We start from the raw sequence: 17840 nt of genomic DNA, 5'->3' as shown, positions 1-17840 counted from the left end.
TTGGTAGCAAAGTGTCCTGAAGTTTGGGCAGAAGTAGAGGGCCGGGCCGTCCGGTGTCTGGTGGACACGGGGTCACAAGTAACCACTATGCCCGCAGCGTACTTTCAACAAAACTTTCCGGAGGCAGCAAGGCCTCAGTGGGGGCCCATGATTAGACTAGTAGCCGCCAACCAACTGCCGGTTCCGGTTGCCGGGGTAGTGTGGGTGCAGGTGACGTTGTGCGGTAAACCCCTCGGCCGCAGAGGGGTGGTGCTGACTCAAGGAGAAGCTGATCAACGACACCCCGTCACCCTAGGCATGAATATTTTAAAAGAGTTTGGTAACCTGTTGCTTAATGATCCCACACAAAGGACACTGAAGCAGTGGGGTTCTCGCACAGCTCAGGGACAGGTATTCCAGCAGCTGGTGCGAGGTGCGCGGGTGCATCGGGACTGCCAGGAGGGTGAGGCTCTGGGCAAGGTCATCGCGACAGCGACACCCCTGCTTGTGCTGCCTCCTGGACAGACAGTGGTGGCCCTGCCAATTCGGGCCCCGATACCTTTGGAAGGCGTAGAGGTGCAGGTGGAGCCGTGTCACTCAGAGCACTTACCTCCTGGCATACTGGTGGCCCGTTCCCTCGCTACGGTGCGAAAAGGAACCGCCCTGGTCCGCTGCGTTAACCTTGAAGACCGAGATATCATTCTGAAAGCACGGACTGTACTGACCAAACTAGTAAAGCCTCTAGAAGAAGTGCTGCCCGCTGCTGCGGTTCAATTATGAGTACACCCCGAGGATCCTGGGGAGGTAACAATACGAACCCTACAGGCCCACGAAGTCTCGACACAAGAGAAGGGCCGAAATATTTTGGAGCAGATGCGGGCCGAGCTTTCTGGACTAACTACGGCCCAACTTTCACAAGTAAAAGCATTGCTGGGACGGTACCATGAAGTATTTGCTAGTCATGTGGACGACTTTGGGTGTACCACCGCCATCACTCATGAGATCCCCACAGCAGGAGCGGCCCCTATCCGAGAACGATATCGACAGATCCCGCCACAACTCTATCAGGAGGTGAAAACTTTGCTGGCTCAGATGCTACAAAAAGGGGTGATACGGGAAAGTCAAAGCCCTTGGGCGGCCCCCATCGTGTTGGTCCGGAAGAAAGATGGTACACTACGATTCTGTGTGGATTATCGTAAATTGAATGCTTGCACTATTAAAGACTCATACCCACTGCCCCGCATAGAAGAATCTCTGTCTGCATTGGGTAAAGCAACATATTTTTCGACCCTGGACTTGGCCAGTGGGTACTGGCAGGTGCCTATGTCAGAAGAGGACAGAGCTAAGACGGCGTTCATAGTGCCCATGGGACTGTTTGAGTTCAATCGAATGCCATTCGGGCTGGCCAACGCCCCCGGGACATTTCAGCGATTGATGGAGCGATGTCTAGGGGATCTCAATTTTGAGGCCACGTTGATCTACCTGGACGACATCATCGTCTATGCCGCCTCCTTCGAGGACCACCTGAAGCGGTTGGGACAGGTACTCAGCCGGCTGCAAAAGTACGGGTTGAAGGTGAAGCCTCAGAAATGTCACCTATTTCGCTGTCAGATTGAGTATCTGGGTCATGTCATTTCGGCAGAAGGTGTGAGGCCAGCCCGGGAGAAGATTGCTGCTATCCAGGAATGGCCTACCCCCGAGACGGTGAAAGACGTGCGGGCTTTTCTGGGGTTAGCTGGATATTACCGTCATTTCGTAAAGAATTTTGCATGTCGAGCTCGAGCCCTGCATGACCTGCTGAAGGGGGCTCCCGCTGGGGCCAATGGGCGAAAAATCCAGTGGCAACACCCTCAGGAAGAGGCCTTCCGAGATCTCAAGGCTGCACTCTCGGATGCCCCAGTGTTGGCTTATGCGGATTTTTCTCAACCGTTCATCCTGCACACTGACGGGAGTCTTCACGGGCTAGGAGCTGTGTTGTCACAGGTTCAGGATGGCCGGGAAAGGGTGATCGCATATGGAAGCCGTTCACTCCATGACTCCGAGCGTAACCCTGACAATTACAGCTCTTTTAAGCTCGAGCTCCTCGCAGTGGTGTGGGCCATGACGGAGAGATTCGCAGAGTACCTAGCGGGCTCCGAGGTGGTAGTGCGAACTGACAATAACCCACTGGCTCATTTGGAAAACGCCAAGTTGGGGGCTTTGGAGCAGCGATGGGTGGCCCGAATGGCGAAGTACAATTACAAGATTATTTACAAAAGAGGGGCCGAGAATGTTCATGCAGATGCTCTCTCTAGGATTCGACATACAACTCCCGGACAGAATCGAGACGAAGAATTAGAAGGAGAGGAAATACCGTTCGCTCTTACCGCTGCCGTGCTCACCAATGTTGATGCAAAAGTATCTTCCCCAGAGGCCCACAGGGGCATCCTGGAACAATCTCGTAATAAGTGGATACAACAGCAACAAGAAGATGAAGAAGTTGGACTTCTCCGGACATGGGTCGCCGCTGGTCAATTACCCACTGATACTCAATGACAAGCTTTGACCCAAGACCTGTCGCTGATGCTGCGACAATGGGAGAGACTGATTATCCGAAGGGGATTACTGTACCGTAAGATCACTTCGCAAACAACCTCAACGACTGTTTGGCAGGTGGTTACGCCCGGAGCTCAACTACACGAACTGGCTCGAGAGGCTCACGAAAAAGGGGCCCACTTTGGAGTCAAAAAGACTTTGCAATGGTTACAACAGAAAGTTTATCACCCACGCTTGTCGGCTGTTGTGGACGAAGTTTGCCGTACTTGCCGCTTATGTGAATTGGCCAAACCGCCTGCTCAGAGGGCCGCAACACAGACGATTGTGACTTCAGAACCCTTGGAGCTCCTGACGGTGGATTATCTGCACATTGGTCCCGCATTCCAGGGATACGAACACTGCCTTGTCATGGTGGATCATTTCACTAAATTCGCTGTGGTCACCCCTACTCGAGACCAGACCGCGGAGTCAGCCGCCTCCGCAATTTGCAGAAATTTTATACAAGTGTACGGCTGTCCTCAACGCATACATTCCGACCAGGGAGCATGTTTTTTGGGGAAAGTTATGGAGGAACTACATCATCTTTATGGGATTGATAAATCCCGGACCACACCATATCACCCGCAAGGGAATGGGGCTTGTGAGCGATTTAATCGGACATTGATTCAAATGCTACGCACTCTGGAGAGTGACAAGAAAGCTCGTTGGCCTGAATATGTTTCTGAATTAGTGTGGGTTTATAATAATCGGGTACATCGAGTAACGGGCTATACTCCTTATTTCCTGCTGTTCGGACGAGAGGGTAAAGGGATCACGGAGGTAGAGTTGGACCCCGAAGAGCCTCGGCCCTGGACCGGAGTGTCGTCTTGGGTCCGAAATCATCGCCACAGGTTGCAAACTCTACACCGAATTGTACATACCAAACTTCAAGACTGGGAACACCCCGGGAAGAATACAACCTCCCCTCCCCATCTCCAAAGCGGGGACCGTGTGCTTGTACTAGATCAACGCCCCCAGAATAAACTGGAGTCACGTTGGGAAGAGAGTCCTTATCGGGTACTACGCCGTATCCATTCAGAAGGACCTGTGTACGAAATACGGCCCGAGCAGGATGAAACACTGCCCACTCGCATTGTGCATCGTAATATGTTACGCCTGTGTATTTCTTCCGACCCGAAGCAACTGGAACCCGTCCCGAAGACATCCGAACCGGAGTCCATATGCTGGGACTCAGACGACGAGGATTTTTCTCCAGTTCCCAAGGGCCCTCCACCCAATAATGAGCCAGTTGACACAATTAACCCACCGGCATCTTGCAGCTCACCGACGTCCACCACCCCAGAAGATTCCACCCCAGTCGAACTTAGACGCTCCGAGCGGTCAACAGCCGGCAAACCCCCCGAACGGTGTGAACAAGACCAGTTCGTATGGCAACAAATATTGACACCTTTACAGACCAATCTCAATAGACTAACACCCTCGCCCGAGGACTGGCGAGCTTACAGGGTGGGGGAATGTGGGGAGGAGGACCCCCATACAGTGATTGGGCTGGAACCAGGGGGACCGCCATCAGGGTTGTTGAAGAAACCACATCAGGGGGATTACAAAGGGAGACATGCGACTGAAGTTGTCAGGGCAACAGGGGGCGGGGCGAGGGTAAAAGGAGCAGGGGACACGCTGAGGTGGCAGTTGAAGGAGAGCCTGACAGGAAGGAGAGAGCCGTGCGGCAGAGAGAGGACTGTGGCAACTGACGGTGTGGAAAAGAGAGACAGGCAGGAGACTGAAAAAGGGAAATTTGAGACTGACCGAAGGTTGACGCGTAAGAGACTCTCCCCGGGAGTTTCCCCCCGCAAAGATTCAGATAAAGTGACGGCCGCTGATTCCCTCCGTGGTGTGATAGGACCGGGATCTCAGGCGACCGCTGCGACGACACAGCAATCCGGTACAGTGGCCAGGACACTGCCCCCTGTCTTCTCCCACAGCTGCGGCCCCGTCATCACCGACCTCAGTGGACGTCACCTCGCTATAGGCGGCCGCAAAGCCCCGTCCCGGTTACTGAGGGGACACTGAGCAGAATTTGTTAACGTTTATGTCTTTTTTGAAACTGCATCATGACCTGGCTGGGGAACGAGCGCCTCTAAACGGACGCCTGGGAGATTGACCCCCTGAACAGTTTCTTCAGGGCCTGTTGTGCCCCACCGTGCCAGCTTCTTCAGGGCCCGTTGTGCCCCACCGACCCCATTTCTTCAGGGCCTGTTGTGCCCCACCGTGCCAGCTTCTTCAGGGCCCGTTGTGCCCCACCAACCCCATTTCTTCAGGGCCCGTTGCTCCCCACCGTCCAGTTTCTTCAGGGCCTGTTGCGCCCCATCGTTCCGGTTTCTTCAGGGCCTGTTGTGCCCCATCGTTCCGGTTACTACAGGGCCCGTTGCGCCCCACCGTCCAGTTTCTTAAGGGCCTGCTGCGCCCCATCGTTCTGGTCTCTTCGGGGCTGGACAAGCACAAGTCCTTCCGGGAAGTCGTGGATTACAAGGCAGCCACATCTGCAACCCCTGAGTGGTCGTGAACTCGAGCGACGCCCGGAAGGCTGAGTGTATTATAGAGAAAATAAGGACCCTTTTTGTTTTTTTAATGTTGTTTTACGAGTCCCTGCGAGGACAAATAAGTGTTTCCCCTTTTGTCTGATTTAAGCAGTTTTAGCCCTTGCGGCTTTAAAACTTATAAAAGTTTATTTCACCCCACATTCAGTCTCGTGTCTCGTCACTGCATCCTGTGAGCCTGCTCGAACCCTACAAGTTATTTACAGGAATGCTAAATCCACACAAAAAGTACATATTGTGAGTTTGCAAAGACAAATGCTGACGCTGCTATTTTTTCGAACAACCCAATGTTCATTTTTTTATTATTTTCAGTGAAGTAGTTAAACATTATATACATTTTTACATGTTTTGGATCAGAAAACAGTGTGCAATGCTCCCAAAGCATGGAATTTTAAACTAGTGTAGTGTAAAGAATTTAATTTGTGATTAACTCATGTTTTTGAACACACTGCTAATATTTTCAACACTACTGTATATACATGTCTTCTGAGGAAGAACTGCCGAAACGTGTGTTAAGGGGATATACTGGAGCTTTTTGGAATCTGGGTAATTATGTCTGAACATGTCTGAATACTTGTCAGACAACACTGACCATATGGCTAGGATTTAGCAGTATATTTTCTTTAGGATATCATTTAAAACCATCTGTCTGACACCATATATTGTTTTGTGATGCTATCTCTGGTTCCTCCTGTGGAATATTTACGCTTTGTTTATAGAATCACTTATTATGTGGATTAATCATAGATCTCCATAGGAGTTACCAGAGATAAATCCCAGCACCTTCCAATATCATTTTTCTGTGTATACAGCCGTTGAGCTGTCTGTTTGCACTTTGCCCTTTATTGATAAAGAATTATCAAGGATGTTATTGCATCTCCATGTATTTATTATCTTTTGATAAACATTTGACCTGTAAGTTTACAGTCATTTCCTCTTACCGTGTGCAACCTCAGACACAATTCATATAGAAACTATGCTTGTTCATTGTATTTTTTTTACCCGTATGGTATGTTAACATCTTCGCAATTTTAATTTTTTTTATGTTTTATGTGTCAATAAAATTGGATATTTATATCACATGCTGCTATTTGGAGAACCTTCTTTCTTCATAGGTTTTCTCTATATGATTTAAATGAAATTGCCCAGGATCCCCAGACAATTAACTGCATGGAGTGACTGCAGGCTTTTATCAGAAGACCGGACAACCTGTTTAAACTCCCTCATACACATTAGCTTAAGTTCACATGTCCAGTAATGCTCTGGCAGATGGGATACAGCGCTGACAAAAAGTTTCTGTACTCACAACTCTGTCTGTCTAAAAAAAAACTGATGTTAATTGGTGTCAGGAAAATATGAATAATCCCTAAATTTCTATGTACACTTCCAGTGCTTGTGCTCCTCCACCGACCCCCATTAGGTTTGTGCAGTGTACACACTAAGCCTTATGCACAGGCACAGCTCACAAACATCCCCCCTCGCAGCTGCACCAGCCCTCTCTTTCTCCCTGATGGAATGTTCACTCACCCCTCCCTGCAGGTATACCAGCTTTGTGTATTGAGAGCTCCTGAAATCTGGATTTGTTGAAGCACATGTGTCTTTGTTCATTCAAACTCGAAATTAATAACAGAATAATCATAGGGGCAGGACATATATATTTTCGGAAACTGCGTGGTTGAGGCTATTCACAGTGGCGTTTTGTAGCTTTTGCGGACGCCAGAAACCATGAAACGGTGCCTGCCCGCACCACCCAGACATGTCATGTCTGGTGTTAAATCAAATAAAATGTTGTAAGCGAAAAGATAATCCCCCGTCATCACTCTCCTTTCTTCTCAGCGATAGTTATGGCAAGTGGAAGTTTTAATAACTCTTCCAAATGGGCTGTGCATTCCCTCACTCAGCTCCCACAGTGAGGTCAGCCAGAGAAGAGCATAAAAATAGGATGCTCGATTAGGAAGTTGTCTTTTGCCTGGAGAATCAGCTGCAGGAAGCTGTGCATTTGTACCTCTTTGTTCTGGAAAGTTTCTCCTCCCCCCTCATCCACACGACATACCAGTGACCAAGTTGTATAAGTTATTATTTTAATCCCTTTTATTTCTAACTGTCTGTATATACCATATTTTGTCTCTTTTTGTAACATCTTTTGTATTTTTGTAAACACTGCCTACATTTTTTGGAGTAAATCTATAAAATTTACTAGTTTCATTTTCATTGCTCTATAAACAGACCGCCACGTCCTTTGTGCTAAATTGCGCTACCTTGTGGGTGGGCTCCTGACCCGATATTGTTTTTAATGTCAAACGAGGAGCTGGTGGCAGCAAAGGGTTCTGGGGGATTTGGGAGGCTCTGGCAGTGATGGAATAGAGGTTTATGTGTGTATTTCCGACCTGAGACTGGGGATATACATACCGCCCTCACTGCAGAGTGCCCAATAGCCAGTACATGGCAAGGCAGCCTTTCTGGTGACTACTTATCCTAGGTGTAGTTCCATGACTGACCTGTGGGTAAGGGGGGTGCCAGAGAGCTGCAAGTTCAGAACCAGAACTGAGAGTGGGATAGGCAAGTAAATCCATGACAATTGGAAATTTTTTTTAAACATTAAAGTGTATAGAAAACGGATCTGTTATCAGTTTTTTCAGGCACACAAAAAAGTGTGTACAAAATGTTTTTGTGAACACATTCCCCTGGATCGGATCTAATAGAGCATCATTGGACATGTTACCATAGCCTTATAAGGCTGTCGGCCAACGCAGTCACCTTGGCCATCTCTGTCGTACACAAGAGTGTTCGGTCTGACAAATACTCCAGCATTCTTTATAACAGAGCCCCGGAGACAACAAAGGGATCAGCAGCTCAATATTGCACATGCTGGATCTTTAACTCTCCTGCCAAGCAATTTTCCAGGACTCCCATACACATTAGACTGTCAGACAAGCTCGTCAAGATTGGCAGTTTTGGCTGACATCAGTCTAATGTGTTTGGGGGACATAACTAACAGATGTTACATTTACCATTAGGGGATGTGTCAGAATGTGGCCTAAATGTGCACCAAAAAATGTTATATAATAATTGTGGTGCATGACATGTATGTTTTAGGCCAGGTTCACATAGCGTTAACAGTAGTCCGTTCAATGCATAGCGCTGACGGACTGTGTTAAGGCTGTAGCATAATGCGATCGCGTTATGTCCTCCCTAGCAGTGACGGAGCCTCGGACGCTGCACCACACATCTGAGGGTCGGTCACAGAATGATGGTACATCGCCAGCGCATTCCGATTATGGCATGCGTTAGCAATGCGCTCGTCTATAGCTGTGTATGGGTGCGTTAACGCCTCCGTTACATAGCGTTAATGCCGCTATGTAACGGAAGCGTTAAACGCTATGTGAACCCAGCCTAAGAAAGACACTTTTTCTCGTCTTGCCCATCCAATTGGTGTGGTCTGGCAGAAAAAGGGCACAAATTACTGGCACAGCAAAGGAGAATAATTCAGCAGTTGGATTTGAACACCACAGACATTTGATGTAAATTATTGGGCACCAAAATCTAAGCTAACGGTGACAAACGACTAAGTTTTGAACAAGTTGTACATGATACTCTCCTGTTACAGATAAGGAAGTACCTGTGTTTAAAGAAAACCTGTCATGTCCCCAAATTCTACTAACCTGCAAATATGGTGTTAATCGGAAAGTTACCAGTGTTCTAAAGCCGTGCGGCGGCTGCTGCTGTGAAAACATGGCTACCAGCAGGAAATGACTCTTTTCCTCCCGGCTGCCTCTGGTTTTCCGTCATAGAGGCGTGGCTTCAGTCACCAGTCAGTACAGTGAGCAGTGGCTTTAACCTCACCCTGACACTGACTGACAGCCGACTCTGTAGTGCACCGCACCTCTATGACGGGAGGCATAATGTTTATTTCCTCCTAGTAGTCGGGCTTTCAACTCACATTAACCCCATATCTGCTGCAGGATACTAGCATTTGGGGAAGTAACAGGTTCATCTTAATGATGACAACCTCTGGTTTTACTAAAGAAACATGTTGCAAATTCTGTCTAAACTTTGGAATTACAAATAAAAAGAATATTTCATACATTCTCTAGAACTATTCTTGACAAATAGAATTACTAATATGCAAAAAGATGAATATTTATTTACTTGTAAGAAAACATGGTTTTGATATCGTCTTAGATTAATAAAGAAGCACATGTCACTTACTTATTGTACATTCTCGCCAATGTTCCGCTGCGGTTTATTTCATACACCTACAGTTATGAAGAAGACAACATACATACTAGTTATTTTATGCACATATATAAACAGTTATTCTTATTTTCATGGTCATTCTTCTCAATGAATCACATACATTTTTATAACTAGGTACATCAGAAAAATGGCTGGATTGGCTGCACACCGCAATGATTTTTGTCTTTCTTTCCACAGAGGGTTATTGTGGTGGCAAAATATTTGCATTTTGCCTTATTTTACCCTTCATCCATAGTTTGTGCTTCTACACGAGTCAAATATAGATGGTTTAGTAGTCTTCTTTAGCCCAAATACTCAGGCTTCAACAAACCATGGTCTCTTTAACCCCTTCATGACCAGGCAATTCTCCATTTTTTTCTTTTGTTTCCTTTTTTCCTCCCCTTCTTCCAAGAACCATAAGTTTTTTTTATTTTTCCCATCCACATAACCATAATAGGTCTTGTTTTTTGTAAGACAAGTTTTACTTTTGAATGACACCATTCATTCTCTCATGTGATACACTGGAAAGTGGAAAAAATACAGTAAAATTAATACCATACATTTATAGTTTTTTTTATTTTTACTTTAGTGGTGAAAAAAATTCAGAAATTTGTAAAAAAATTTTTTGCTTGTGTCCCCATTTTACGAGACCTGTAACGTTTGCATTTTTTGGGACATGGGGCTATGTGAGGACTTATTTTTTGCGCCCTGAGCTGATGTTTTTGCCTATTCCATTTTGTGGTAGATATAATGTTTTGATCACCTCTTATTGCATTCTACTGCAATGTTGTGGCAGCCCAAAAAAATGTAATTCTGGCATTTTGATTTTATTTTTTGCCGTTTACCAATCAGATTAATTTATTTTATATTTTCATTAGATCGGACTTTTATGAAAGCAGCAATACCAAATATGTAAATGTTTTTAATAGTTTTAATGTTGCAAAAGGGATGCGATTTGAATTTTATTGTTTTTTATTTTTACTATATTTAACCCCTTCACTACCAAGGGTGGTTTGCACGTTAAATCCCGGGCCAATTTTTACAATTCTGACCACTGTCCCTTTATGAGGTCATAACTCTGGAACGCTTCCATGGATCCCGGTGATTCTGATATTGTTTTCTCGTGACATATTGTACTTCATGTTCGTGGTAAAATTTCATTCAAATAACTTGCGCTTATTTGCGGAAAAAATGGAAATCTGGCGAAAATTTTTAAAATTTTGCAATTTTCCACCTTTGAATTTTTATGCCCTTAAATCACAGAGATACGGCACACAAAAAACTTAATAAATAACATTTCCCACATGTTTACTTTACATCAGCACAATTTTGGAACCAAAATTTTTTTTTGTTAGGAAGTTATAAAGGTTAAAAGTTGACCAGCGATTTCTCATTTTGGCAACACCATTTTATTTTTACGGACCACATCGCATTTGAAGCCACTTTGAGGGGTCTATATGATAGAAAATACCCAAATGTGACACCATTCTAAAAACTGCACCCTTTAAGGTGCTCAAAACCACATTCAAGAAGTTTATTAACCCTTTAGGTGCGTCACAGAAATTTTTTGAATATTTAAAAAAAAAATGAACATTTAACTTTTTTTCACAAAAAAAATACTTCAGGTTCAATTTTTTTATTTTACCAAGGGTAACAGGAGAAATTGGACTGGAAAAGCCATTGTGCAATTTGTCCTGAGTATGCTGATACCTGATATGTGGGGGGGAACCACTGTTTCGGCGCATGGCAGAGCTCAGAATGGAAGGAGCGCCGTTTGACTTTTTCAATGCAAAATTGGCTGGAATTCAGATCGGACGCCATGTCACGTTTGGAGAGCCCCTGATGTACCTAAACAGTGGAAACCCCCCACAAGTGACCCCATTTTGGAAACTAGACCCCCCCAAGGAACTTATCTAGATATGTGTTGAGGATTTTGAACCCCCAAGAGCTTCACAGAAGTTTATAATGTACAGCCGTACAATTAAAAAATCATATTTTTTCCACAAAAATGATCTCTTCACCCTCCAATTTTTATTTTCCCAAGGGTAACAGGACCCTAAAAGTTACTGTGCAATTTGTCCTAAGTACGCTGATACCCCATATGTGGGTATAAACGACTATTTGGGCGCATGGCAGAGCTCAGAAGGGAAGCATCGCCATTTGACTTTTTTGGCTGGAATTCAGATCGGACACCATGTCGCGATTGGAAAACCCCTGATGTACCAAAACAGTGGAAACCCCCCACAAATGACACCATTTTGGAAACTAGACCCCCAAGGAACTTATCTAGATGTGTGGTGAGAACTTTGAACCCCCAAGGGCTTCACAGAAGTTTATAATGTACAGCCGTACAATTAAAAAATCATATTTTTTCCACAAAAATGATCTTTTCACCCTCAATTTTTATTTTCCCAAGGGTAACAGGACCTTAAAAGTTATTGTGCAATTTGTTGTCATGTCGGACGCTGTTCACACCACAGCGTCTGGCAGGCAGCGGTAGTTCCATCTCCGTCCACTATAGCCTCAGTGGCGCCGGCTTGATTTTACTCAGGTTATCTGGGGTTAATCTAGCTGGTAATCAGGTGGGATGTTTGGTCACGCCCACGGTCTTTAAATAGTCGTGCTGGCCTGTGGGCGTCGCCGATTATAGCTTGTGTTTTGTGCCAAGTGGTTCCGGTCTGGAGAGGAGGTGTTGGAGAGAGAAATTCATATCTGGTGTCGTATGATCCGTTGTTACCCTTTCGCCTTCCTATATTTGTGCTTTGTTTTGCCCTGTTCACATTATAGTATTGTCCTGTGTGGTTGCGGCACGGTGTGGTTTGAGTTCTCCCTGTCTGTCTTTACTGTGTGGGCTTTGGTGGTTTTACAACTCACTGGGTGGAGGGTTCAGCTTAGGGCTGAGCAGGAGATAAGGAGAGGCTGGAGGCTCAGGCATTTGCACCTTTAGCAAAAACCCTGGGTTGAGGGTCAGACAGGGTTTTCCCTAGTTTGAGGGACTCCGCAGGGGCCCGGGTTTGTCAGCCTCCTTTGACCTAAGCCCCGCATAACATTATAATCGGCCCAACATTTTTCCATGGATTCCATGACTTCCATTAACCGCCAGTTGGCGGCGCTGTCCGTACAGGTCACCGAGTTGAAGGGGGCAGTTCAGCAGCAGGGCCTGGTTGTAGCTAATGTGCAAGCGGCTTCTGCAGGTGCAGGTGCAGAGCCTAAGATTCCACTGCCTGAACGATTTTCTGGGGAACGCAGCAAATTTGTCATCTTTCGGGAGGCCTGCAAGTTATACTTTCGCATGCGCCCAGTCTCCTCAGGAAATGAGGCTCAGCGGGTGGGTCTGGTGTTATCTTTACTGAGTGGGGACCCCCAAGCATGGGCGTTTTCCTTACCAGCCGACTCTGCTACGTTTCATTCGGTTGAGAATGTTTTTTCAGCACTCGGGCTCATTTATGATGACCCCGACAGATTGGCTTTGGCGGAATCTAAAATCCGCGCCCTCCGTCAGGGGGAACGTATGGCGGAAGACTATTGTTCAGAATTTCGCCGTTGGGCAGTAGACACACAGTGGAACGACCCAGCGCTGCGGAGTTAGTTTATTCATGGGGTCTCAGAAAGAGTTAAACAGGCCCTCCTGATGTATGAGACTCCTGCATCGTTAGAATCTGCCATGAGTTTGGTTATTCGTATTGATCGCCGTTTGCGTCAAGGGGCGCAGGAGACGCTGCCTCTGGGGGAAAGCAGGGGTTCCAGTGTGGTTGCTGCAGGTGAGCCCACGGAACCTATGCAAATCGCGGGGGTATCGCATGTGCAGCGTCGCGTTCCTGGGTTCAGGAAGCATGGAGCATGTTTTTACTGTGGTAAAAGAGATCATTATGTAAATGCTTGTCCTGTGCTACCAAAGAAAGTCGCACCGGTGGAAAACTGGTAAGCTCAGAGGGTATGGAGGAGGCCCAACTGAGCGTATGCATATCCTCCATGATGGTATCTCAATGTATGCTCCCTGCCAGGGTTATTATTGCGGGCAGAGAGCTACCAATATCAGTGTTTGTGGATAGCGGTTCAGCCACCAATCTCATGGATGAGGAGTTTGCACGCATGGCAGGTTTCAAGATCGAAAAACTCCCTCATCCTATTCGCGTGGTTACCATTAATGCCGCTCCCCTCCCACAGGGGGAGATTACTGAGTTTGTAGCTGAGGTTTAACTCCACATTGGGGTCCTACATTCTGAGTGGGTTACTTGTAAGGTACTCAATAAACTCCCAGCACAAATAGTCCTGGGTTTCCCATGGTTGTCTAAGCACAACCCGGTGATTGACTGGAGAACCCAGGACATAGTCCAGTGGAGCAGTTTCTGCCAGGAAAATTGCTTGGCCACATGTGTGTCCGCCGTGAAGTCCAGCCTTCTGGAGGCATTGCTGGATTTTGCGGACGTATTCTCTGAGAGGGGTTGCTCAGAACTACCTCCACATCGAGCCTATGACTGTCAGATTAGGTTAAAACCCGGGGCTAAATTGCCAAAGGCGAGGATGTTTAGTATTTCTGGTCCGGAGAGACAAGCTCTTAAGGATTACATTGCGGAGAGTTTAAGTAAAGGGCACATCCGGCCTTCATCCTCACCTGTAGCAGCGGGGTTTTTCTTCATTAAGAAAAAAGATGGGGGGTTACGCCCGTGTCTGGATTTCCGGGAGTTAAACCAGATTACGGTCCGTGATCCCTACCCGATGCCTCTGATCCCTGATTTGTTCAACCAGGTGGCGGGTGCGAAGTGGTTTTCCAAACTTGACCTCAGGGGGGCATATAACCTCATAAGGGTCCGTCACGGGGATGAGTGGAAGACGGCATTTAATACCCCTGAGGGTCATTTTGAAAGCTTAGTTATGCCATTTGGGTTGACAACCGCGCCGGCTGTGTTCCAACATTTCATAAATGATGTATTTGCTCATGTGCTGGGGAAATTTGTGATTGTGTACCTGGATGATATCCTCATTTATTCGAGCGACCAGGACACTCATTTAGAGCATGTCAGGCAGGTGTTACAGCTGCTCCGTGAGAATAAGCTCTATGCTAAGCTTGAAAAATGCATGTTTTTTGTTCAAGAGTTGCCTTTTTTGGGATATATTGTGTCCGCCGCAGGGTTTAAAATGGATGCCGCGAAGGTGCAAGCGGTGCTGCGATGGGAACGGCCTGGTAATCTAAAAGCGCTCCAGCGGTTCCTTGGGTTTGCTAACTATTATAGGAAGTTTATTAAGAATTTCTCTACTATAGCCAAACCGCTCACGGACATGACGAAAAAAGGTACCAATCTCGCTATCTGGTCTGAGGATGCGGTGCGTGCATTTGAGCTTCTGAAGAACCGTTTTGCTTCAGCCCCCATTCTGGTGCAACCGGACGTATCTAAACCTTTTACGGTGGAGGTCGATGCGTCTGAGGTGGGAGTGGGGGCAGTACTGTCACAGGGCTCGTCCTTGAGCAATTTGCGTCCATGCGCCTACTTCTCCAAGAAGCTGTCGCCGGCCGAACGGAATTACGACATTGGCAACAGGGAGTTGTTGGCCATCAAATTGGCTTTTGAGGAATGGCGACACTTCTTGGAGGGGGCGGCCCACCAGGTAACAGTCATCACCGACCATAAAAACCTGCTCTATTTGGAGTCGGCCAAGCGTCTGTCTCCCAGGCAGGCTCGCTGGGCATTGTTTTTTACACGTTTTAACTTTCTGGTGACTTACCGTCCTGGGGCGAAAAACACCAAGGCGGATGCCTTGTCCAGGTGTTTTCCGGGGGGAGAACCTCGGGAAGATCCGGTACCCATCCTCCAGGAAGGTGTAGTGGTTTCGGCTCTCACGACTGAGGTAGAGGCGGAGATTGCCGAGGCCCAGGAGGAGGTACCACCAGGACTTCCCGCTAATAAGTCGTTCGTACCCCTTCATCTTCGTCTTAAAGTGTTGGGGGAACACCACGACTCGGTCCTGGCCGGTCATCCAGGGGTTAGGGGCACCTTGGAACTGGTATCGCACCGCTTCTGGTGGCCAAAAATCCGGCAGGACGTGGTTTCGTACGTGACAGCTTGCATCACGTGCGCCAGGGCCAAGTCGCCCAGAACCCGTCCTGCTGGCACTCTACAGCCGCTGGGGATACCTAGTAGGCCATGGACAGAAATCTCCATGGACTTTATCACAGACTTGCCTGCCTCGGCGGGGAACACGGTCATCCTGGTGGTGGTTGATCGATTTTCGAAGATGGCGCATTTTGTGTCGTTGCCTTCCTTGCCCAACGCGAAGACGTTGGCTCAGGTCTTTGTGCAGGAGGTGGTCAGACTGCACGGAGTTCCGTCGGACATAGTGTCTGATAGGGGTACCCAGTTTGTGGCGAAGTTTTGGAAAGCTTTTTGCTCACGATTGGGGATCAAGTTGTCTCATTCGTCGGCGTTTCATCCGCAGTCAAATGGTCAAACTGAGCGCATGAACCAAAATCTGGAGCAGTATTTGCGATGTTTTGTGTCTGACAACCAAGAGGAGTGGTCGACGTTCCTTCCCTTGGCCGAGTTCGCATTAAATAATCACCGCCAAGAATCATCGGGAGAGTCTCCGTTCTTTTGTGTTTATGGGCACCATCCCCAATTTTGTACCTTGCGTCAGGGGGGCTCTGGGGGCGTCCCAGAGGAGGACCGGTTAGGAGTTCAACTATCATCGGTCTGGAGGAGTGTGAAACAGCGATTGCTGAGCATGAGTGCAAGATACAAACGTGTGGCTGACTCTAGACGCATGCCAGGTCCGGACCTGTGTGTGGGTGATTGGGTGTGGTTAGCTACTAAAAACATAAAACTCAAAATTCCATCATTGAAATTGGGTCCAAGATTTATTGGCCCTTTTAAGATTGCTGCCATCATTAACCCGGTAGCTTATCGGTTGGAGCTTCCTGCGGTATACAAGATACACAACGTGTTTCACAGGTCTTTATTGAAAAAGGTGGTAGGCTCTGTGGACACGACGCCGTTGCCACCTCCAGTCATGGTGGATGGCGATTTAGAGTTTGAAGTCTCCAAGGTGGTGGACTCTCGAGTACTGCGCCGTACTCTTCAGTATTTGGTGCACTGGCGGGGGTATGGTCCGGAGGAGAGGTCTTGGGTACCAGCCTCGGACATACATGCGGATCGGCTGGTCAGTTCCTTTCACCGCCGCCATCCGGACAAGCCGGGTCCTATGAGTCTTGAGGGCCCTGGGGTCCCTCGTAGAAGACGGGGTACTGTCATGTCGGACGCTGTTCACACCACAGCGTCCGGCAGGCAGCGGTAGTTCCATCTCCGTCCACTATAGCCTCAGTGGTGCCGGCTTGATTTTACTCAGGTTATCTGGGGTTAATCTAGCTGGTAATCAGGTGGGATGTTTGATCACGCCCACAGTCTCTAAATAGTCGTGCTGGCCTGTGGGCGTCGCTGATTATAGCTTGTGTTTTGTGCCAAGTGGTTCCGGTCTGGAGAGGAGGTGTTGGAGAGAGAAATTCATATCTGGTGTCGTATGATCCGTTGTTACCCTTTCGCCTTCCTATATTTGTGCTTTGTTTTGCCCTGTTCACATTATAGTATTGTCCTGTGTGGTTGCGGCGCGGTGTGGTTTGAGTTCTCCCTGTCTGTCTTTACTGTGTGGGCTTTGGTGGTTTTACAACTCACTGGGTGGAGGGTGGAGGGATCAGCTTAGGGCTGAGCAGGAGATAAGGAGAGGCTGGAGGCTCAGGCATTTGCACCTTTAGCAAAAACCCTGGGTTGAGGGTCAGACAGGGTTTTCCCTAGTTTGAGGGACTCCGCAGGGGCCCGGGTTTGTCAGCCTCCTTTGACCTAAGCCCCGCATAACATTTGTCCTGAGTACGCTGATACCCCACATGTGGGGGTAAACCACTATTTGGGCGCATGGCAGAGCTTGGTTTTTGGCTGGAATTGAGATTGGACACCATGTCGCGTTGGGAAAGCCCCTGATGTAACAAAACAGTGAAAACCCCCCACAAATGACACCATTTTGGAAACTAGACCCCCCAAGGAACTTATCTAGATGTGTGGTGAGCACTTTGAACCCCCCAGTGCTTCACTGAAGTTTATAGCGCCCGGGCGTGAAAATAAAAAAATCTTATTTATTCCACAAACATGATCTTTTAGTCACCAATTTTTTTATTTTCCCAAGGGTACCAGGATAAATTGGACCCCAAAAGTTGTTGTCCAATTTGTCCTGAGTATGCTGATACCCCATATATGGGAGAAAACTACTGTATGGGCACATGTCAGGGCTCGGAAGGGAAGTAGTGACGTTTTGGAATGCAGACTTTGATGGAATGGTCTGCGGGTGTCATGTTGCCTTTGGAGAGCCCCTGATGTACCTAAACAGTGGAAACCCCCCACAAATGACCCCATTTTGGAAACTAGACCCCCTACGGAACTTATCTAGATGTGTGGTGAGCACTTTGAACCCCCAAGGGCTTCACAGAAGTTTATAATGCCCGAGCATGAA

The 17840-nt window shown here is 47.4% G+C and overlaps 1 protein-coding gene across 1 annotated transcript in view; it reads right to left on the bottom strand.

Annotated features, from left to right (window-relative positions):
- Positions 1-17840, bottom strand: part of LOC141087819 (uncharacterized) — a 198747-nt gene that overhangs the window by 37483 nt on the left and 143424 nt on the right. The window contains exon 12 of the mRNA XM_073573661.1: positions 9321-9367. Within this exon, the coding sequence (XP_073429762.1) occupies positions 9321-9367 (47 nt within the window). The remainder of the gene's footprint in view (positions 1-9320; positions 9368-17840) is intronic.

Source organism: Dendrobates tinctorius, unplaced genomic scaffold, assembly GCF_039654945.1.
Source record: "Dendrobates tinctorius isolate UK_male_01 unplaced genomic scaffold, ASM3965494v1 ptg000035l, whole genome shotgun sequence".
NCBI classification, from domain to species: Eukaryota; Metazoa; Chordata; class Amphibia; order Anura; family Dendrobatidae; genus Dendrobates; species Dendrobates tinctorius.
This window is presented reverse-complemented; position numbering and strand designations above follow the sequence as displayed.